The sequence below is a fragment of the Capsicum annuum genome, chromosome 4 (genome assembly GCF_002878395.1).
Source record: "Capsicum annuum cultivar UCD-10X-F1 chromosome 4, UCD10Xv1.1, whole genome shotgun sequence".
Taxonomy (NCBI): Eukaryota; Viridiplantae; Streptophyta; class Magnoliopsida; order Solanales; family Solanaceae; genus Capsicum; species Capsicum annuum.
In genome coordinates, this window is record NC_061114.1 from 228,797,808 (window position 1) to 228,820,616 (window position 22,809).

Here is a 22,809-nt window from a genome sequence, read left to right on the forward strand (position 1 = left end):
CTATTTTCGTATATTTTTTTATGTAATTATACCTATTCTACGTCAAACTTACTGGGTGCCGGAGCACCCTGAAAATATATGTAGGTTCACCCTGCCTGTGAAGTTGAGTGTGTCTGTAATTATACAAGATAGCAGTAAGCTTCTTGTTAATTCATCAATGAAGGAAGTACAGAGTTTGATAGTGTTTGTAGAAGAAAGGAAGGAAGAGAACTGAGAGAGGAAGAAAATGAGCGAGAAGAGTAACTGTCTGTATTCATTGTACTTCAATGTGTATAGTCATATACATTTATAGGCTAGAGATTAGGCTAACTAACTAACTAACTAACTAGTCGTTAGCACTAGTGTAACTAACTGAAAACAGTTATAACAGAAAAATAACTAGTCTATTATTGCTTCTTCTAGAATCTTCCACACTTGAGACCTCTTTCTTTGTATTCAACACTGAAAAAATGTCACACATTCCTAGCTTGTGATTTAGATGCACTTGTTGAGCCTTGGTGAGGCCTTTGGTCAGCTTATCTGCAGGTTGATCTTGTGTAGAAATATAGTTTGTAGTGATCATCCCTTGGCTTATCTTTTCTCTTATGAAGAAGCAATCAATGTCAATGTGTTTAGTTCTCTCATGGTAAACTGGATTGGCAGCTATTTGAATAGCTGATTTGCGGTCACTAAACACCTTTACTGGCAGCTTTACTTTCATTCCAATTTCCTTTAGCAAGCCTAGTAACCAAACCAGCTCAACTGTTACAGCTGCTAAGCTTCTGAATTCAGCCTCAGCTGAACTTCTGCAAACAGTAGCTTGTTTCTTTGACTTCCAGCATATAACTGATTTCCCAATTTTTACAAAGTAACCAGTCACTGATCTCCGGGTTTGAGGACATGATGCCCAATCTGCATCACAGTAGACACTCACCTGATCACTTGGTTCACTAGATAGTAACACACCCTGACCAGGTTGATTTTTAATATATTTCACAACTCTGAGTGCAGCATCCATGTGAGATTTCTTTGGCTCTTGTAGAAACTGACTTAGTGTCTGTACACTAAATGGAATATCAGGTCTAGTTATGGTTAAGTATAGTAACTTGCCAATCAATCTTTGATATACACCTTGATCTGCGGGAGGATCATCAGTAGGTTGTAGCTGTTTGACATGATTATCAAATTGTTTTAAGGTCAGTTTGGCATTGTAGTCCGTAGGAGTAACCACTGATTTAGCTGTTGTCAATCCCAACTCTGATAGTAACTCTAGAGTGTACTTCCTCTGGTGCATTAGTATCCATTTGCTTGACCTTGCAAATTCTATACCAAGGAATAACCTTAACTTACTTAGATCCTTCATTTTGAAGATTTGTTATAGCATAACTTTTGCATCTTCTATCAGTTTCAAGCTATCACCAGTGATTAGCATATCATCAACATACACAAGTACCAAAGTAATTCTTTCTTGTGTCCTTCTTATATACAGATATGGATCATATTGACTTTGAACAAACTGAGACCTTAGTAAGACTTCTGATAGCTTCGTGTTCCATTGTCTAGGTGCTTATTTTAAGCCATATAGGGATTTGGTCAGTCTGCATACTAAATTCCCCCCTGACTGGCAAATCCCTGAGGCAACTCCATGTATACTTCATCAGTGAGGTCACCATTTAGAAATGCATTGTAGACATCCATATGATGAACAAACCAATTCTTCTTTGCAGCAGTAGCAAGAATAGTTCTTACTGTTTTCATCTTCACAACTGGTGAGAAGGTTTCTTTATAGTCAATACCTTCTCTTTGTTCATAACCCTTTGCTACAAGTCTGGCTTTAAATCTTTCCACTTCACCTGAAGCCTTATACTTCGCCTTATATATCCACCTGCAACCAATGGCTTTTTTTACCTTTAGGCAAAGGAACAACCTCCCAAGTATGGTTGGAATTTAAGGCCTCTATTTCAGTCATCATTGTATCTATCCATCTAGGATCTTTGCAGGCCTCAGAGTAGCTTGTAGGCTCAGTAACAGATGAGATTTTCACCATAAAACTCTTATAGGACTGAGATAGTTTATCATATGATACATGATTAGAAAGAGCATGGCGTACTTTCTTTGTACTCTTAGAGACAAAATCATTCATCCATGCTGGTGACTTCCTTTCTCTAGTTGATTTCCTTTGATCTTGAGCTGCAGATGGTTGAGTTGCAGGCTGTGTAGTATTAGGAACCCTTTGTAGTTGATGTTCTTGCTGAGTAACCTCTTGATATTTGCTTGATCTTCTTTGATATACCTTGGTTAAGGTCTGTCTAGTAATAGGTACATGAGGCTATAGGTGTTCATGCTGGTTCACAATGTTCGAAACCTCTTGAGATGAGACATTTATAGGAGCCTGCAAGGGTGTCATAACATCACTTGTTGCTGAATATTGATCTTCTAATGGAAACACATGATAGGGAATCTGATCATCAGCTGCTTCAATCTTGAAAGGAAACATATCTTCCCTGAAAGACACATCCCTGCTAATAAAGAAAACATTAGTAGATATGTCATATAAGACATATCCCTTCTTAGTACTAGAATATCCCATCAACACAACTGCTCTTGATTTTGGCATGAGCTTGTCAGACTCATTTTAGCACCTTAGCATAACAGAGACGACCTATTACTCTTAGGTGCTCACAAGATGGTTTAGTACCATATAATTTCTCATATGGAGTATAATAATTAATACTTGAACTAGGTAAACTGTTTATGAGATACACAACAGCTAAACACAATATCCCCAAAACTTAACAGGTATTGTTGCTTGAAACCTCACTGCTCTTGTGATTTCTAGGATGTGTCTGTGCTTTCTTTCATCCATACCACTCTGTTGAGGTGAATAAAAACATGAGGTGTGATGTACATTACCTTTGGTTGCAAATAAACTACTGCATAATGAGTTCACAAACTCAGTTCCATTGTCAGTTCTAATTACTTTTACAGTTTTGCCAAACTGTGTCTTAACATACTCAAGAAATTATTGTATCTGCACATACACATTTGACTTGAGTTTTAATAAGAACAATCAAGTAAACCTTGAACAATCGTCAACCACTGTTAAGAAGAATTTATTACCATTCATAGTAGGAATTCTATAAGGTCCCCATAGATCCATATGTATTAGATCAAAACAATATGCAGATGAGTATTACTTGTAGGAAAAGGAAGTCTGGTTTGCTTGGCATAAAGACAGATAGTACATTTCTTTTCTTTATCTTCTACTACATGAAATTTAATAGGTAGCAACTTTAGAAGTATATAGAGGAGGCATGTCCTAATCTTCTATGCCACAGATCAACCTCAACTTGGGCTTTACTTTCATCAGCTTTAGTAGAGACTTTTGTTGCTGCTGCAACCTTCATTTCTTGAGTATTCACTAAGAGATACAGACCTCCATCAAGCTTACCAATCCCCCTCACCTTTCCAGTACAAAGATCATGGAAAACACAAAAATCAGGAAAGAAGTTCACTGAACATTTCCATTCCTTAGTCAGTTGTGATACTGAAAGCAAGCTGCATGTAAACTGAGGAATATGATACACATTTTTTATACTATTTTCAGCAGACACATAACTAGATCCCACATGTGTAACTTCAGTCAGATCACCATTAGGTAAATGCACCCTTCTTGGCTTATCTAGTTTTGTTATAGACTCATTCACTAGTAGGTCTAACTTTCCAACCATGTGATTTGTAGCACCAGTGTCAATTATCCAATTTATTGACTCATATGAAGCTAGAAATACACTAATACGTGCATTTGCAGCATTTGTTATCTCAGTAGAAGTGCTAGCACCACTATTTTTGTTGATCATCTTCGGGATTTGATCATATTATTCCTTAGTAAAGGTTGTTGTTCCCATCTGACCTAGTTGATCCAACTGCATTTCAGACTCTTCTTGATGGCATCCATCATTGAACCAGTTACTTTGGACAGACCTTGAATGTGAACCTTTCCTTGTAGTTATTTTTGTAGTATCTTGAGAATCACTAGTCACCTTGTATGCTGCATTAGCTCCTTCGGACCTGAACCTTCTTTTGAACTTGTGATCTTAAGAATATCCAACTAACTTCCAACAATTTTCCATAGTATGACCTTTTAGCTTACAGAAGTTACATTGCAAATTGTAGTTCTTCTTGAATTTCTGTGTCCCATTTCTTGTAAACATGGCTAAGTCAAGACTTCTACCAATGCCTGCAGGACCAGATCCTACATACCTGCATTAGTAGCTATAGATTTTTGGCTTTCATCACTCATTATCATGGCATATGCCTGATTGACAGTAGGCAGAGGAGCCATAAATAGTATCTGACTTCTAGCCGGTGTATGTGTTTCATTTAGTCCCATGAGGAACTGAAACAACTTCAGTTTTTATAGATGTAGAACAAACTCCTTGGACTTTTCACAATCACAACCAGGAGCAGGTACAAGTGCCTCAAATTCTTCCTATAGATCCTTCAGTTTTGAGAAATAGTAGGACACAGAAGCTGTTTCTTGAGATAGTGTTGCAATTTTCTTGTGCAGATTGAAAGTTCTAGAACCATCGACTTTGTTGAATCTTTCAAGCAACTCATTCCACACAACATTTCTAACTGATGCATACATGATTCCACCTAATAACTCTTTAGACACAAGAGTTCATAATCCATAATAATACAATAGCATTTACTCTTTCCCAGTGGTTTCCCATATCAGAAGAAAACTTTTCTTTTGTGCAAGAACCACCACCAAGTCCTAATTTATTCCTTCCTAACAGAGCTACACGCATAGACCAAAACCAGATAGAGAAACTTTCCACACCTGTCAATTGGAAGGAGATGATTTGTGTTCCACTAACATCTGAGGGACTGAGAAAGAAAGGATAATTGTAATCCATTGCAGTAAATGCTCTTGCACTGTTGGTTGATCCACCACCCATTTCGACACCATTTTTCATTACTAGAACCTTCAAATCTTGACTCAAGAAATCCTTCAAGAACTTGAAAAAAATCTAAATCTGTGATTGAGCACTTTCTTTAATCTTTAGAATCGACTAAGGTAGCTAGTTTTGATCTAGCCAACCTGGCTCTGATACCATATAATTATACAAGATAGCAGTAAGCTTCTTGTTAATTCATCAATGAAGGAAGTACAGAGTTTGATAGTGTTTGTAGAAGAAAAGAAGGAAGAGAAGTGAGAGAGGAAGAAGATGAGCGAGAAGAGTAACTGCTTGTATTCATTGTACTTCAATGTGTATAGTCATATAAATTTATAGGCTAGAGATTAGGCTAACTAACTAACTAGCCATTAGCACTAGTGTAACTAACTGAAAGCAGTTATAACAGAAAAATAACTAGTCTATTATTGCTTCTTCTAGAATCTTCCACACTTGAGACCTCTTTCTTTTGTATTCAACAGTGTCATAACAACTTTGACCATAATTTGGGAGTACTGGATGCTTATCTCTATATTATATATAGTGTATATATATTTTACATAGGGAAAAGACTTAAATATGCCACTAAACTATCAGAAATGACTCATTTATGCCATCCGTTAACAGTTGGGCTCATTTATGCCATCGCCGTTACAAAACTGGCTCATCCATGCCATTACTTTTTAACAGCCGGTTTTTAAAAATAGTCTTGCCACATGGCAGCTTATTAGAGGGCCACGTCATTTTTATTTTTTATTTTTAAATTAATTTTCTTTTTAAATTTTTTTTTTTGATCCATTAAAAAGAATCCATCTAATTTTTTGATCCATTAAAAATTAATTTGATCTATGTTTTTAAAATTTGATTAATTTTTCATGATCAAACAAATATTTAGAGAAATTCTTTTTAAAAAATCTACTACTAAAATTTATAACCAAACGCTATTCTAATTAAGCATATAGTATGTCTTAGCATACATGAAATATTTTTTCAGCCGAATGTAAGTAACTTTTAGTTTTTTATTTTTTTATTAAGCATAAAATGACATCATCAGCATCTGGGGCGGCTCAAGCAAATTTATGGTCTAAGGCAAAAATCAAACGGAGGCCTTGCGTTTTATTTTTTTATATAAATTTTTTATTTTTTCTATAAATAGTATTTAATATATTTCTTAAAATTTGTAATTTATTATTACTAAACAAAAATAGGCCCCTCAAATTTTGGGGTCTTAGGAGGCTGCCTTTTCTCCTAAAGGGTTGAGCCGTCCCTAATCAACATTCAACATTTGTACGTAACACTTTATGCATCATCATTTATCATTGCAAAAATAGGAAGGCGACAACATGCTGACATATATAGTATACGTAGAGTTGGCAAAATGAGAAACTAACTATTAATAATATAATAATAATATTTGATGTTTATCTATCCCTTTAGTTTCAACTGAAAAATGACAAAAGCTTTAATTAACGTGAATCTTTTAAAAAAAAAAGTGATAAAAAGCGTGGAGTGTATACTCTCTTCTTTCCCTTTTAGTTACTCGCCCGTCAATTAAAATAGCTATTTTATTATAATATATTTATTAAATGATGTTTACTATTGTATTTGAAATTAATTTGAAGAAAAAAATAATTAATATTAAAGGTAAAATATGAAAAGAATCTTAATATGTCAAAAATGACAAAAAAACGAATCGAACGAGAATGTTTTAAGAATATATTCATGAAAAATTAATCAAATTTTAAGAGCATAGATCAAACTAATTTTCAATGGATCAAAAAGTTGTGTGGATTCTTTTTAATGGATCAAAAAAAAAATTAATTTTTTTTTAATTTTTTTTTTAAAAAAATTATTTTTTTTTTAATTTTTTTTTTTAAAAAATTAAAAATTAAATAAAAAATGACGTGACCCTCTAATAAGCTGCCATGTGGCAAGACTGTTTTTAAAAATCATCTGTTAAAAAGTAATGGCATAGATGGGCCGATTTTGTAACGGCGATGGCATGAATGAGCCCAACTTTTAACGGATGGCATAAATGAGTCATTTCGAATAGTTCAGTGACATATTTTAGCCTTTTCCCTTTTACATAAAGTATACACTGTGTACATAGTTTATAAAGTAAATGGTGATATTTATATCAGTTGTTACTTAACAATCTACCAGTAAACTGTCATTGTCTTACTTGTTTCACTATTGGTATACATACATCCAACCACAACAATAAATAGAGTTGTTTGCATGATGCAATCAATTAATGCACTAGATTTTATGTTACACCTAACATAAGTGCTAGTTGTACTGATGGGAATATACTTGAAAGAAGTGAATTATGATACTCCCTCCGTCACATTTTATCCGTCTCAAATTTAGATGACATAACTATTAAAAGAACAATGATTGGTAATGTAACTTTACCATTTTACCCCTTTTAATTGTGTCTTGTTGTTAGTTTCAATATTGATGGATGACTAATACCAAAGCACCATTTATATTTTTAATGGTGTACTCTTAATGGCACTCCTCTTTGCAACATTTTTCAAGAATACTAATAACAAAGAGTAATCAACTACACTAAGGGTATTATAATGGGAAAAAAAATTGTCTTGTCTTTATAAGTAAAAAAGAATAAGTAAAATAGGACATCAAATTAGGAAATTTGGGACGAGCAAAATGAAACGGAGGAAGTACATTAGCAACTCACATAATTTTTATAAAAAAAATGACATAATATGAATAAAATATTTAACCATTATATGGTTAATGAACTCTACAATTTGTCATATCAGATCTCTCCATTTAATTTTACTGTTGGTTGGAAGAAAAGACATTTTACCTAGATGTTCCCAACTTACTAGCATTAACCAACCGTGAATCATGGTGTGAACAAACAAATGTTACTCCTAATAAGAAATATAATTAATAACATAATTATTTTATCATAATATCCCTATTAAATAATATTTACATTGTGTCTTAAAATTATTTTGAAGAAAAGACAATTAATACGAAAGTAAAATGAGAAAAAAGAAATTATCTTTTCTTGATATGTCCGGAATGACAAGTAAAAGTAGAAATACAATTAGAGAATTAGTGACAAGTAAAATTTGCATACATTCTATCCTCTCCCGACTTAACTGAGTGAGAAGCCACACTAGATATGTTGTTGTCATACAAATACTAGTGAAAAATAACCAACAATTTTAAATACAAGAATTCTAAAAATATATGTTAAAAGTCACTTGAAAATGGAAAGAGTTGAAGCAAAATATATATTATCATACTCATCTAGTGCCTAAATAAATAGTCACCAAAAAGAATGGAATGGTACAAAAGGCAACACACGAATACAACATTTGCTAACTTTTGCTATTGCAATCCCTGTGATATGTTTTCTAAAGCCCATAAAATTCCAGCATTTCTTCTTCAACAGGATGTGTTTTGCCAACAATGACTAGGCAATGCAATGGAGGACCAAAGTCAATTGTTAGAAGTTGCTTCATTGAACCAGCAACCACCTTCTGGTCTTCACTCCCCAGCCGCGCAAAACCAACGCAAATTGTATTTTCACCGTATACTGCAATTTTGAAAAACATGAAGTGAAGTGTTAAGTCACTATAAATGTCAAACAACATGCTTCATAATTATAAATGCCGTAAAGCCGGGGCTAAAACAAAACCAGATGTCAATTATACTCAAGAAGTATGCCATGTTTGTACATAAGGTGTAGGTTAGAGGCGTATCTAAACCATGTCCATTACTAGTTCGCTTCAGATTGAGTTCTTGATTGAACTCATAGAAGCAGGAAAAATACTTGCAAGCTCTCATAGTCATGTTAAAAAATTTATCATATGGATGATGTACAGGCATGTTTGGCAAAATTTAAACAAGCAGTTCGGATTCAGCTTTTCGGTAAAGAGGAGAATGCTTGAACTGTAAATGAGATTATGTACAAATTAAGCACAAAGTGAGGGTCTCACAAGGAAACATCGAGATAACTTAAGGGACGTGTATTCAAGATTCTACAACAACATACCCAGTGTAGTTCACAAAGTGGGGTTTGGCGAGGGTAGAGTGTACACATGCCTTACCTCTACCTCAGAGGTGAGGGAGAGAGGCTGTTTCCGATATACCCTCGGCTCAAGACCGGTCTTCAAGATTCTATATTAAGTAATCACATCTTGTTCACATAGAGTGAAGTACTACAAACTTATACCAACTAAAGGAAATAGGCTAATAATAGTCACCACCCCAAAAAACCCCTGAAGAAAAAATAAATTTAGGATAAAGCCTACTACTAGTTGATTGCCAGAGAGCCAAGATAGCTTTTGCCGAAGGATTACCACTTTAAGCAAAAGCATAAAACTCATAAACCTACCAGATTCTCCACGGGCTTCTTCAACCTCTAAGAGCTGCTCGATTGCAGTGTTGACTGTCATAAACCTTGGTGGTTCATACTGCTTCTTCCCTCTGAGAATAACATAAGGGTCACATACCACTTCAAGTGATTCGTCTAAGAATAAATGGAACCAATATCGAAGTCTAACCTGCAAAGAGACTCAATGGTGGGTTCTTTCACTCGTATGTCTGCAAATCAGAAGATGAAGATGCAATTAAATGGAGAAGGCTGCACGAAAAATAGGAAAGATTGATCGAGCACTTTTGTAACCCCACAAGTCACCAGCGAAGTAATAAAAAAACTTAACTAGAAACATCTAGCTTCATGTTGACCATCCATTTTTAGCACAGCAACAGTGTTCAAATGGTCGAGAACCGAACCCTCTGAAAACTAACCCAAAGGTATGCTGGGCGAAAAGATTCCACTTAGAAACAATTGACGATAGACCGTCAACTGAAAATTTATTGTCATATATATGGAATACATTCGGTAACACATTACTTATGATGCAGCCAAATAAAAATCCCTAAGATGATCTATTGGTTGACAAAGTAACAAGAATGAGAGTCAAGCTTTTTATCATGCTTGCGTCAAGGTATTTCCATGGGACCACCCCTACAGTATTGTCACTAGAATAGAATGGGAGTAACAAATCCCAGGCGGTATGCCAACAGCACATTTTCTGTGAGCCCATATACTAAACTTGGTAGGCAAGATTACCATGATAACATGTGCTAGTGAACTGAATAGGCTGCTGGCCGTTTAGTCAAAGGAGCTACAAGTTGACCCGGACACGACCAATTATAAAAACAAAAAAAAAGTAGTTAATAACTACTTACCTAACAAGCAGAGTGTGTGTAGTCCAAGCTTTCGGTTTTCTCTGATCTTCTCATAGAAACTATCAGGCCTCCAGGTCTCAGTGAAGAATGGTATGGAAACCGTCTCTCCATAATGGTAGAGCTGTAGGCCACACACTCCAACAGCATTCATCACAGACGCATTGTGTATCACCTTAACATCCACATCCAGTTTCTTAGCTCGGACAACAAGATCAGTGTGGGTTGTGGCACTGCATTGAATATTGACATATGACAGGGAGCAAAGGAAGTTGATACGTGAAGGAAAATATACGGGAGCAACATGAAAAGAATTATCTTTGTATTTTTACCTTTTTATTAAAACCATAAGCAAAAGAAAACATTTGAAAATATTCTCCCCGTAAGGAAGATTACCTAATTAAGCCTTTGCTAACATAAATCAACAAAGTTAATCATTTTGGAAAATTTCTGCAAGTCATCCCATACTTCCACATATCCTGGAATGAGAGTCTCGACATAACATTTACATGATTTCTCTTATAAGCGATTTCAACTGTCAATTTTAGTTTCAACATAGAAGGCATAACTAATATTGAAAAAGAAATGCATTAACATTGTTTTTAAAACAATACAAAGGTCCTGATTCCAAACACTCCTCCTAACATTGAAGGTTAAGTTACTGATAATTCACTTGATGTTCTGCAACAACGTTCAATATTTGATAGCACATAATCGAAACTTTTAGAAGCAACCTATTATTGTTCTCGATATTTTAGAGAATCCAGGGGAACGTTCAGTTCAAAATAGGTACAATCATGCATAGCCTGTCTCCTTCTTTTAAAAAAAAAACCTAAGCACTACAAAGTGACAAAAAGTTTGAACAAAGCAGCAAGAACTAACCAACAACAATAACAACAATATACCTAGTGTAATTCCACGAGGTGGGGCTTGGGGAGGGTAGGGTTTATGCAGACCTTATGCCCCTACCTTAAAGAAGACGAGAGGCTATTCCAAAAGACCCTCGACTCAAATATCATAAATCAGAGAACATACAGCAGGAAAGAAATAAAACATATACGGGAGGAAACATCAGATCACATATAGGAAAGAAAACAGTAACAGCTGCAAAGTCATATAATAACCAAAACACAAGACACAAAGGGTAACAAGATAAATCACAAGAAAGGAAACTCTGCAAAAACTGTTGGTACCAGAAGAGAAACAGGTACAGGTGCCATACTACCCCAAGCCTAACCTGTAGGAAAGCGAAACAATTCTCCTAACTACTAACCTTCTACCCTAACCAAGATCAAAAAATGATACCAACTAAAATACCCTAACCAAGATAAAAAAATGATAACAGCTAAAAGGGAAGTTCGGTGCACTAAAGCTCCCACTACGCTGGGGATCCAAGAATGGTCTGAACTACAAGGGTCTACTAACTTTCTATCCTAATCAAGATCAAAAAATGATAGCGACTAAAAGGGAAGCCTGACTATGCGAGGGGTTTGTGGAAGGATCGAACCACATGGATCTACTAACCTTCTACCCTAACCAAGATCAAAAAATGATACCAACTTAAAGCTCATGCTATGCACGGGGTTCGAGAAAGAGCCGATGATACACTCAAAAGGAATTATTCAATTTCAGGAAGAAACCTCGAGAAAAAGGGAGGGATTTTATCCGAGATGACAGTTAATGGATGAGAATTTTAGAGAATGAGAATGAGAATGAGAATTGTATTGATATTGAGAATTGTATTGATATGATCAGTAATAGTTGTGTGTATTTTACATTGCAGCTTATATACTGAAATTGGAATGGAATTACTACTAACTACCTTAACCGAAAAATAGAAATAACTGTCATTTGCTACAGTGTTAGCAGTTACACTAATACCAAAATTTCAACTGTAACTGCCTAGCTATTTACTGCTTGTCTCGTTGCTTCCTCGATTGCCAGCTCAGCTCATCAGCTTCATACACGAATTGAACACCATGAACTTGATCAATACCCCCCTCTAAAGAACATTCTTGACCTCAAGAATGGAAGAATGGAAATTTGGTTTGAACCTCAGACAAGAATTCCCATGTGGCCTGTGCAACATCTATATTAGTCCACTTGATGAGAACTTGAGTGGTGGCCTTGTTACCCTTCTTAACCATCCTTCTATCCAGAATAGCCTCAGGTAAAGGACAGTGAGGACTTGAGAGGTGGAGAACAGGAGGATGAGAAATGCTACTAGGCACAGCATGACACCTTTTCAATTGTGAAACATGGAATATGGGATGGATAAGTACATCAGAAGGAAGCAGAAGTCTATAAGTCTATAAGTAACAGCTCCAATCTTAGCCTCAACTACATAGGGTCCATAATACTTGGCTGCTAGCTTGTTAAAAGGCCTAGAGGCAACTGAAACCTGCCTATTAGGCTGCAATTTCAAATAGACCCAGTCACCAACTTCAAAGGACCTATCAGATCTATGTTTGCCAGCCACGTCTTTCATCCTTTGTTGAGCTCTAGCAATGTGAAACTTGATTAACTGAATGATAGCCTCTCTAGCTGCAAGATCTCTGTCCACCATCTCAACTGCACTTTCTCCAACCAGGTAGGGCAGATGCACAGGAGGTTTCTGACCATAAAGCACCTCATAAGGAGTGCATTTGATAGTGGAATGGTAGGTAGTATTATACCACCATTCAGGTAGTGGTAAATAAGTAACCCAATCATTGGGACAATCTGAACAAAAACACCTCAAGTAAGTTTCCAAGGTTCTGGTCACCACTTCAGTTTGGCCATCTGTTTGAGGATGATAAGTCGTTGACCTTTGGAGTTGCACACCTTGAAGTGTGAATAACTCTTGCCAAAACGAACTTAAAAATACAGGATCTCTATCACTAGTCATAGTAATAGGCATTCCATGTAGTTTAAAGACTCCATCTAAGAAAATTTTAGCTACTGACTGAGTTGTATATGGATGCTACAAACTCAAGAAATGAGCATACTTACTCAATCTATCCACCACTACTAATATAACATCTTTTCCTTGGGACTTTGGAAGGCCATCTATAAAGTCAAGACAGATATCAGTCCACACACCTTCAGGTATAGGAAAGGGCTGAAGATAACCTGGAGAAACTGCAACATCATACTTGTGTCTTTGGCAAATGTCACTGGTTAATAAAACTTCTAACATCTGAGATAAGTGATTTCCAATGAAACAACGATTGTTAATCTCCAAATGGTAGCATCCATACCCGAGTGTCCCCCTTGAGGACTGCTATGCCAAAGTTCTATAATAGTCCTTCTGAGTTGTGGATCATCTCCCACCACTAGTCTGCCTTTCCACCTTAATTGATCATTGCACCAAGTGTATGATTTGAAGGGTTGAGTCTGCAATTTCTCAATCACCAACTGTAATGCTGAATCAGTACTCCATGAATCTTTAATCTTGTTATACAATTCATCATGTGGTGTGAGTAGAGATATGGCTAAAACTTCTGCATCAGGCATTCTAGAAAGAGCATCTGCTGCCTTATTGTCTGAACCCCTCTTATATTCAATTGAGAAGTCAAAAGCCATTAATTTTGAGATACATGCCACTTGGAAGTCCGTATGAATCTGTTGCTCTAGGAGGTGTTTCAAGGCCCTTTGGTCAGTTCTCACAATGAAGTAAGTATTCAGTAAGTAATATGACCATCTTGTAACAACAAAGAGAAGTGCTAAAAGCTCTCTATCATAAACAGATAAGATCTGATATCTAGGAGCCAATGATTTTCTATATAAGCAATAGGATGTCCCAACTGCATTAGAACAACACCAATTCCTTTTCCACTAGCATCAGTTTCAACAAAGAAGATCTGAGAGAAATTAGGCAATGCTAAGACAGGTGCAGAAATCAAGGCTTATTTCAAGGTTTTGAAAGCTTGTGTAGCTTGATCTGACCAATAGAACCCTTCCTTCTTTAGTAGGTCATGAAGTGGTCTGCAAATTGTCCTAAATCCTTTTATGAACCTCCTATAATACCCTGCCAGCCCCAGAAATCCTCTCAATTGTTTGAGATTGACAGGAATAGGCCAATTTTGCACAACTAAGATTTTTTTCGGGTCAGTTGAAACACCAGCAGCACTAATATAATGTCCTAGATATTCAACCTTTTCCACTCGAAAAGCATACTTAGACATTTTAGCATACAGTTGATATTGCTTCATTAGAACAAATACAATTTCAACATGCGGCACATGATCAGACAAACTCTTGCTACAGATCAATATATCATAAAAAAAGACCAAGACTGATTTCTTTAGTAGTGGTTTAAACACAACATTCATGAGGCCTTGAAATGATGAAGGAGCATTGGTTAAGCCAAATGGCATTACCAAAAACTCATAGTGCCCTTCATGAGTCTTAAAGATTGTTTTGTATGAATCTTCTTTAGACATTCTCAGTTGGTGATACCCTACCCTTAAGTCTATTTTTGAAAAAATCACTACTCCTCCTAACTAATCAAGTCCTTTATTATGGGAATAGGGAACTTATCTTTTATAGTCATCTGATTCAAGCTTCTATAGTCCACACACAACTTCCAACTACCATCTTTCTTCCGTACTAAAACTACAGGAGAGGCGTTAGGGCTAGTACTGTTCTGAATCACACCTTGGTCCAGCATTTCCAACACCAATTTTTCTATAATATCCTTCTTGAATGTAGGATATCTATAGGGTCTTTGACTAACAGGGTTAGATGCCTCAATTAGTGGAATTTTGTGGTCAAAAACACTTCTGTGAGGTGGCAATGTTGTGGGCACTTCAAATAGGCAGGAATAGTAATCCAACAAGGACTTCAATACTAATGGTGGATCATTACCTTGACTGGTTTGAATGTTGAAACACTGAATAGTCTCTGTAACATCTGGTGCTAAAGTCATCATGAAAAACTGAGATTCACTCCCTTCTAACTTCTCCCATGCCTTGGATTTAGAAGTTTTGATCAAGCTAGTTGCTCCTCTTAACACATGTTTCTTTCCTTTGTACAAAAATTCGATAGTTCTATGCTTGAAATCAAACAATATTCTGCCCAGGGTATTTAACAATTGCACCCCCAAAACTATATCCACATTACCCAAAGGTAGTAACAAAAAATCAAAAGCAAAAGTTGTTCCTTGTAATAACCACTGCAGGTTTTTGCACACATAAGTTGTCTGCACTTTTCTTCCATCAGCAACACACACAGACTGCTCAGTTATAAGCTCAGCCTTACAACCTAATTTCTTGGCCACTTCTTGGTTTATGAAATTATGTGTACTACCAGTATCAATCAGGATTTGCAAAGGTCTTTTTTCATGGTAACCAGTCACCCTCAGCGTCTGATAACCCGTAACACCAGTATAAGCTTGAACTGAAATTGTCATGAATTCATGAGTGTCATCCTGATATCCTTGCTCTTGGATCAATTCCACCTCTTCTACTCTTTCTTCCTCCTCGACTACATCTATCAAATATAACTGTTTCTTAGCCTTGCAGACATGCCCCATAGTATATTTTTCATCACAGAAGAAACATAATCCTTTAGCCCTTTTCTCATTCATTTCAGCGGAAGTTAATCTTCTTCCTCCGGTAACTATATTGTGATGGTTATTCTTATTCTCACCTACATTAATAGGCTTCTTGAATATTGGATTTGGTGTGAACTTTTTCTGAAAATTGGGAATCTTTTTGTTAACTGGAGTAGGAAGCAAAGCAGCTTGTGGCCTATTAGCTCTCAGACCCCAGGTTTTAGCTTGTGCCTCAAAAACTTCCTCCTATAACCTAGAAATTTTGTAAGCCTGCATCAATGTTTTGGGGTTCTGAATTCTGACTGCCTTATTCAGTTCTAACTTCAATCCACCCAAGTAACAACTGATCTCATTCTCACTAGACATGTTTACACCGGTTAAAAGCCTATCAAACTCTGCTTGATACTCTCTTACTCCACCCGTTTGCTTCAAATTCTTTAAGGCTTCCATGGGATCTTCAAAATTATCCCCAAATCTTTCATTAAGGGAAAGAATGTAGTTAGTAGCATCACCCTCCAAATGCACAGATGCAACCTTTACTCTTTGATTGAATGGAATTTCATCCATTGAAAAGAGTTGATCAACCTTGTACAACCATGTACGCAAATCTAACCCAGAAAATTTTGGAAATTCTAATCTAGAATATTGAGAGAAGAAATTACCTCCACGCCCATTTCCTTCTCTCATTCTTACTTCCTGCAGATCATCATTGTCCCTTCTTCCTTCTTGAATTCCGGCATTGGAACCTTCTCCACCATGGAATACTCAACCCTCTCCTTTTCTTTGGAATTCATAGGTCCAACCACTCCTCTCAGTTCCAGTAACTCCTTTTCATTTTGAAGACTACGATTATTAATATTGGCCATTCCATCCATTATTTTCTGCAATTGTTCTTGGATTTGTTGGAATCTGTCATCCGTTTCTTCCATAGGTCGATCTTGTCTATCTTGAGTCTTGCTTCTCGCCATTGACACACCAAGGAACGATGGCTCTGATACCACTTGATACACTCAAAAGGAATTGTTCAATTTCAGGAGGAAACCTCGAGAAAAAGGGGAACTGACTCAGGGATTTTATCTGAGATGACAGTTAATGGATGAGAATTTTAGAGAATAAGAATGAGAATTGTATTGATATGATCAGTAATAGTTGTGTGTATTTTACATTGTAGCGTTGTGTGTATTTTACATTGTAGCTTATATACTGAAATTGGAATGGAATTACTACTAACTACCTTAACCGAAAAATGGAAATAACTGTCATTTGCAACAGTGTTAGCAGTTACACTAATAATAGAATTTCAACTGTAACTGCCTAGCTATTTACTGCTTGTCTCGTTGCTTCCTCGATTGCCAGCTCAGCTCATCAGCTTCATACACGAATTGAACACCATGAACTTGCATCAGTCGAACCACAAAGGTCTATTGTTCACAACCTTACCCTGCAATTCTGCAAGAGGCTATTCTGCAAGAGGCTGTTTTCACAGCTTGAACCCTCCACCTCCTAGTCACATGACAACAACTTTACCAATCACACCAATGATCTAATACCAACTAAAAGTTGACTATTCAAAAGGGTCTTCAATATTCAAATAAATGAGCATATGAAAGAATTAAAAGGAAAAAGTAAAGAATACCCAAAAGGGTCACCAACAACAAGAAAAGCCACATCAGAAGATTTAGCTTCATTAAGAATCTCATCAGCTTTTTCCTCTACCATTTCCCTATCTGCAAGTGTAATTGATCTTCCATACAGATTTTCCTGCACAAAGATCAAAACTTTATAATCAAAATCACTTCTTTTTAACTAAAAATAAAATTAGAAGAAAAGACAGTAGCTTTTTTAACAAACCAAATTGGAAAGGCCATTGGATGAAAGACCAAAAGAGAGAAGTGAAGTGTAAGCTTCCATATACACTTTGCTGCATTTTTTAACTGCTTCAAGTCCTTTCAAAGTTATATCTTTATCATCTCCAAGTCCCAGTCCTATTATATACAGCATGATTCTCCTTTCCTTTTACTTCTGTTGCAATATACTTTGAATTACTGACTGATGCTGCTTTACAAGTTACTTGTTTTCCAGTTGGACGAGGGAGATGATGAATTTAAACCCTAGGAAAACTTAAAAACATTTTATTTACTTATTATAATAAGTAATTTATGAAGCCGAGAAGAAAAGTCGATATGTCCGAGTGGTTAAGGAGACAGACTTGAAATCTGTTGGGCTTCGCCCGCGCAGGTTCGAACCCTGCTGTCGACGTTTATTTTATTTTTTTTGGTCTCCATATTTCTTTCTTATTTCTTGTTTCACATTTTCTTATTTATTCAAAGTCAATATGGTTGCTTAACTAGTTGTTGTTATCTCAAAATTATTAATGGGAAATCAATTCTATTTATTTATTTATATGTGGAGAAAATAAAGGAGAATTTTGTCTCAAATCAACCAAAATTGTCTTAATTGTGTGATATTTTAAGAGTTTATGTAATATCCATCAAGTCTTTTTTACACCAGACAATCTATCTTATTTTCAAGATTTTAAATCTCATTTATCATGAAATCTTAGATGTATAAATCATTTGAATGACTTGATCACTGATAGTGTAAAAATAGTTATTTATACTGCCGGTTTACATAATTCAAGACTAAATTTGAACCTTTGTTAATCCTTATTTACTATGTTTGATCGGTTATGGCTATTGCTCTTATTTTGAATGCTATGCTATATTTTCCTTATTATTTTCTTAGTCCTCTTTACATCTTCACTTCACTACTTGTGCCCATGATCTGCCCGGAACAACCTCTCTACCTCCTCGAAATAGAATGAGATACTTTTTGTTGTTGAAAAAAAAAAAAATCCAAGGCTAACTTTATTGGTAATCGGTCGTGTATTGCTTGCTCCATTTTTAATCTTGAAAAATATTTACTAGATGTAATACATAAAAATGAAAATGCAATACAAGCAACCTCAATTGTACTCCAAATGCACCATCTTTGGCTCTTTTACAACAACATCTAGCAATTGGACAAAGCTGGTATTGAAATCATGTATTGCTCCATTTGTTAACGATTACATGTAAGAACAAAAGGCAAAAGGAATATGTAAAAAAAAACTGAGAAAGTAGAGACAGAGGATAAACATAAATGAATTTTACAGAATTTTTTTGTCAATTATATCCCAGGTGACAATGACAGGCCTTCTAGACGATGATAAACAAGCTGTGGCATCCATGGTGAATATTCTTCCATATCTAATCGTCATCCTTAAATTCCCTGCACAAGAGAAAATGACGCTCCGAGTATTAGTTTCTCCAATGGAAGTAAACGGCCATATACTACCAGCGTAAGAAAATGACTGACTACACGACCAGGCAAAGGTAAACCAACTAGGAGAAAACATGCTAGGCTTTGGTTTAGTTAAGGCGGAACTGAGTCTTAAGTTCTTCTCTTTACCATATAAAATTCCAACAGAAGTCACATTCTGCCAATAATATATTTCCAAACAAGTAGTTGCGCGTATTTATATTTTTTTGCGTGTGTGTGTGTGGTAAAGAGGTGTAAAGAACAATCACTTACCTACGATCAAGGTACCGAGGCTGAATGCCACTCCCTTGACATGTTGTGCAAGTCAAACCACCAGCACCATCACAGTTGATGCACCGAGAGACTTCTTTCTCGCCCCCTCCAAGCTCCACTGTCACGTTGCCAGTACCCAAGCAAAATCTGCATTTCTCTGCAATATAAACCCTTTCCCCATAAGTATTAGCTCTAAGTCGGTCCTCAAAATGATGTTAAACTTTAACAAGTTCTACAATCTTTTCTCAGACAATCTACTGACGACTTTTGAATAATCAACGCTCAGTAAACTTATGGTTCGATTACTCACTTCTCCTCTCTCATTTGTGATGCTATGTCTATTACATGCATCTTAATTGATGGAGCATGACAACCAAGATTTGCTTTGATGTTTATGGCGGCAATTATCAAAGATTAGTCGCCGAGCAAATCTTAGAAAAACGAAAAACCTCAAATCATAAATCACCCTTCACTTTGATGGACAAGAACTCCGGAGCATATAGAACCACCTTAGGGTCAGCACTAGAACACTTCCTAGTTACAATGACGTTATTTAAGAGAAGGAATGATGACGAAGTGGCAAGTTGAACAAATTGCCGGATCAGAGCCACATTGGTAATTGGCCATTCATGTAAGTAGCTGCAATTCAGAAACTCCTTAAAGACACTGGAAGCGTGCTAAGGGATAGGTGTCAACCTCCAATGAGATCTTTGAATTACGTGATTAAAAAAATAAATCCTAGATCCATACTATGAGCATTTCGGAAAGCTTTCTAAGAAATGCACAATTTGTTCGACCCATCATGTCAGAGATTTTAAACGACAAGTCACATATGTCAATGTGAAGATATACAAAACTAGATAGATTCAATTAACCAGCTTAAGATCCATGGAAGCAATTGAAATGCGGGTTTAGCGTCCTTGATCGGACTTCCGGAAGTTCTGATCATTGATATATACAAGCAAAAATGTCACAAAAGCAAGAGAAGGGGATAGCTCAAACCAAAGTCTAGTTTCTCTAGGCTGGCAAATAAATGTCTAGATCAGTTGCAAATGAGCACCGTGACTAAGCAAAGAAAACAAGTAGTGCAAGTTATATCTTAAAATAGAACATAGAAAGGAACTATAAGAGCTAATTTTCCTAAGACCTATAAGAAAGAACCAAGTGGTAACAAGGATGGGTGAATATGTTATTCATGAGCCAAAAACCATACTACAGTATCTAAAACTGAAGCTATGCGTGAATCGGAGCATGTCCTTCTTAGTTTTATCTTGAGGATCTTGAAAATTTTGTCCTTTATGTACAGTCTACGTTTTTCCATATCTCATCGCAAATGGAGAAAGAAATTTGGAAAGCTACCATATCTACTTTGGTTGTTGTTGAACCAATGTATGCACTCCTTCAACAACAAGAATGACTACCTTCCGGTATTTATTTTCAAAGAACTTGTGCGGGTTCGAGGCAGACAGAAAATTTTCTCGTAATGCCGTTGTCTCAAAATTGTTTTATTAAGCTGAAACATAATTCTGCTGCTCTCTGGGCAGTCATTCAGCTCAAACTTCAACCCATCAATTATGTAGTAATAACATTTTAGGTACACTTGTGGACATAAAAATATACTTCTCTAGGATCATTTGTACTTATCTGATCGAACATTTCAAGAAACAACAGACAGGAAAGCCTAGTTCAAGAAGTACTTACGAGCACCGGTGCCATTGCAGGGGAAGCAGGGCTGAGTGTTTTCTCTTTTTGCCTGTAAAATGTACATTCTTTAACTATGAAAAATATATATCAAATTCCAACAGGATGTGTCAAGAAATAAAGGAAACATAAATACTCCCTCCGTTTAATTCGTTTGTCTTCTTTCCTTTTTATTCCGTTTTTAAAAAAAAAAAAAAAAAAAAAAACTCTCTTTCCCTTTTTGGAGAACTCTCTGGTTCCAACTTTATACATGGCGGCATGCTTGAAACCACAAATTTAAAAGACATTTGGTACATTTTACTATCATTAGTTTAAGACAACAACATTCAAAAATATTTTTACTTTCCTCAAACTTCGTGTCAACTAGACAAACAAATTGAACAAAATTTTATTCAAAGAGCATATTTCATAAAAACTTACAGCATTATCAATTTGGGTCTCATAAAAAACAGGAATTCCAACTCCAATAGCAACACTGAGCACCCCAACTGAAATAGCTATGACCTGCCAAGTACATTATAAACCCCAAAATAAAATAAAATAAAACAAAACAAGAAACACCCATGTAATCATCGAAACAAAATTAAGAAAAGAAAAGAACCGTGTTTTGATCAAGATCCACAGCTCTAATACAGGGATAAGAATTAGGCTTTCGATGAGTGAAAAAAGAATTAGAAAGAGGATGGAGCTTAAGAGGGGAGCTAATAAATGGAGACCTAAAGCCGGAAAGTGAAGGTGCTGTTAACATTTCCTCTTTTCACTCTATGGCTCTATGGGTTTTCCTATCATCAGTATGAGAAAATCCAAGAAATGCTGAAACTGACGCCATGTCTGTTTTAGTTTAGCTCTTTGGATTGTGTGGGGTCATATTTCATATGTACCAGTCAGTTTCATTCTTGTTTTTCTTTTATGTTTATTTAAGGGCTAAGGTTTTTGACAGTTGTTTAGTAAATAAACTACTCTCTAACAAGAATTAAAGTAGTATGTTTCAAGAAAATAATTTTTTTTTAATATTTTAATTTTAACTTTTCACGTGAAATATTTAAAATCACATAATTAAATAAATATTTTAGTACATTTGACATAACTTTATTTAAGACTACAAACATCAAAGAGATAATACAGCGAAACACCCCTAAATTTGTAGCCAAAACTTATTTTAAACACTAAACTAATCGGGTAATTATTTACCCCCTTAACAACTTTCAAGTGAATTTTTTTCCACCCTAATTGCTGACGTGATAATTTTTTAAAAAATCAACTCGTTAATTGCTTAAAAAACATGAAAAATGGTGGGTCCCACCTTTTAATTTTACAAATTTTCTTTATATATATATAGTAAATTAAAAAGAAAAAAGTCAAAAATCCACTTCCATCTTCATCTTCTTCATAACCACCCCCTTCCCCCACCCCCGCGCCTACCCCCAACACCCCTATTTCTTCATCTTCTTCGTACCCCCCACCCCATTTCTTCATCTTCTTCATATCCTCCACCTCCATCCCACCCTGTTTCATATCCTTCATTTAGGCTAAATTAATTTTTTTTTCAAGAACATCATTACTAAGCTCCATTAACCCCTCCCTTCATCATTATTTTTGCCTTTTATTTAATTTTTTTAAATGACTACATCCAATTTGCGATGATAAATAACTTATGATAATTTATCACTTCCTCGTCTTGTGCTTATTGGAGCATTTGAGAAGGTTTGAAATAATGGTGTTAATGGTGAAAAAAATTAAAGGAGGAATCATTTTCATGGCAGATCAGAACAAAGAAACGAATATTAGTATTATTACTACTAAATCGTTTGGTAGATCTGGAATTAT

The 22,809-nt window shown here is 35.7% G+C and overlaps 2 protein-coding genes and 1 non-coding gene across 3 annotated transcripts; 1 reads left to right on the forward strand and 2 right to left on the reverse strand.

Moving 5' to 3' along the window:
* Positions 1-8,100: 8,100 nt before the first annotated feature.
* On the reverse strand, positions 8,101-17,886 carry LOC107866886 (probable diphthine methyl ester synthase). The gene is made up of 6 exons (XM_016712898.2): positions 17,560-17,886; positions 17,345-17,469; positions 10,176-10,405; positions 9,485-9,524; positions 9,316-9,407; positions 8,101-8,514 (listed from the first exon to the last, which is right to left on the reverse strand). Exons 1-6 carry the CDS (start codon positions 17,707-17,709, stop codon positions 8,333-8,335), a joined length of 819 nt encoding a protein of 272 aa, XP_016568384.1. The 5' UTR covers positions 17,710-17,886; the 3' UTR covers positions 8,101-8,332.
* Positions 17,886-17,967, forward strand: TRNAS-UGA. The gene has a single exon. It is a non-coding gene; the product is annotated as a tRNA-Ser (tRNA).
* A 752-nt stretch (positions 17,968-18,719) lies between these two features.
* Positions 18,720-21,896, reverse strand: LOC107866888 (protein SPA, chloroplastic). Its single transcript, XM_016712899.2, has 5 exons — positions 21,584-21,896; positions 21,403-21,486; positions 20,983-21,034; positions 19,282-19,438; positions 18,720-18,978 (listed from the first exon to the last, which is right to left on the reverse strand). The coding sequence occupies exons 1-5, from the start codon at positions 21,728-21,730 to the stop codon at positions 18,957-18,959; spliced, it is 462 nt and encodes a 153-aa protein (XP_016568385.1). The 5' UTR covers positions 21,731-21,896; the 3' UTR covers positions 18,720-18,956.
* Between the last annotated feature and the right edge of the window lie 913 nt (positions 21,897-22,809).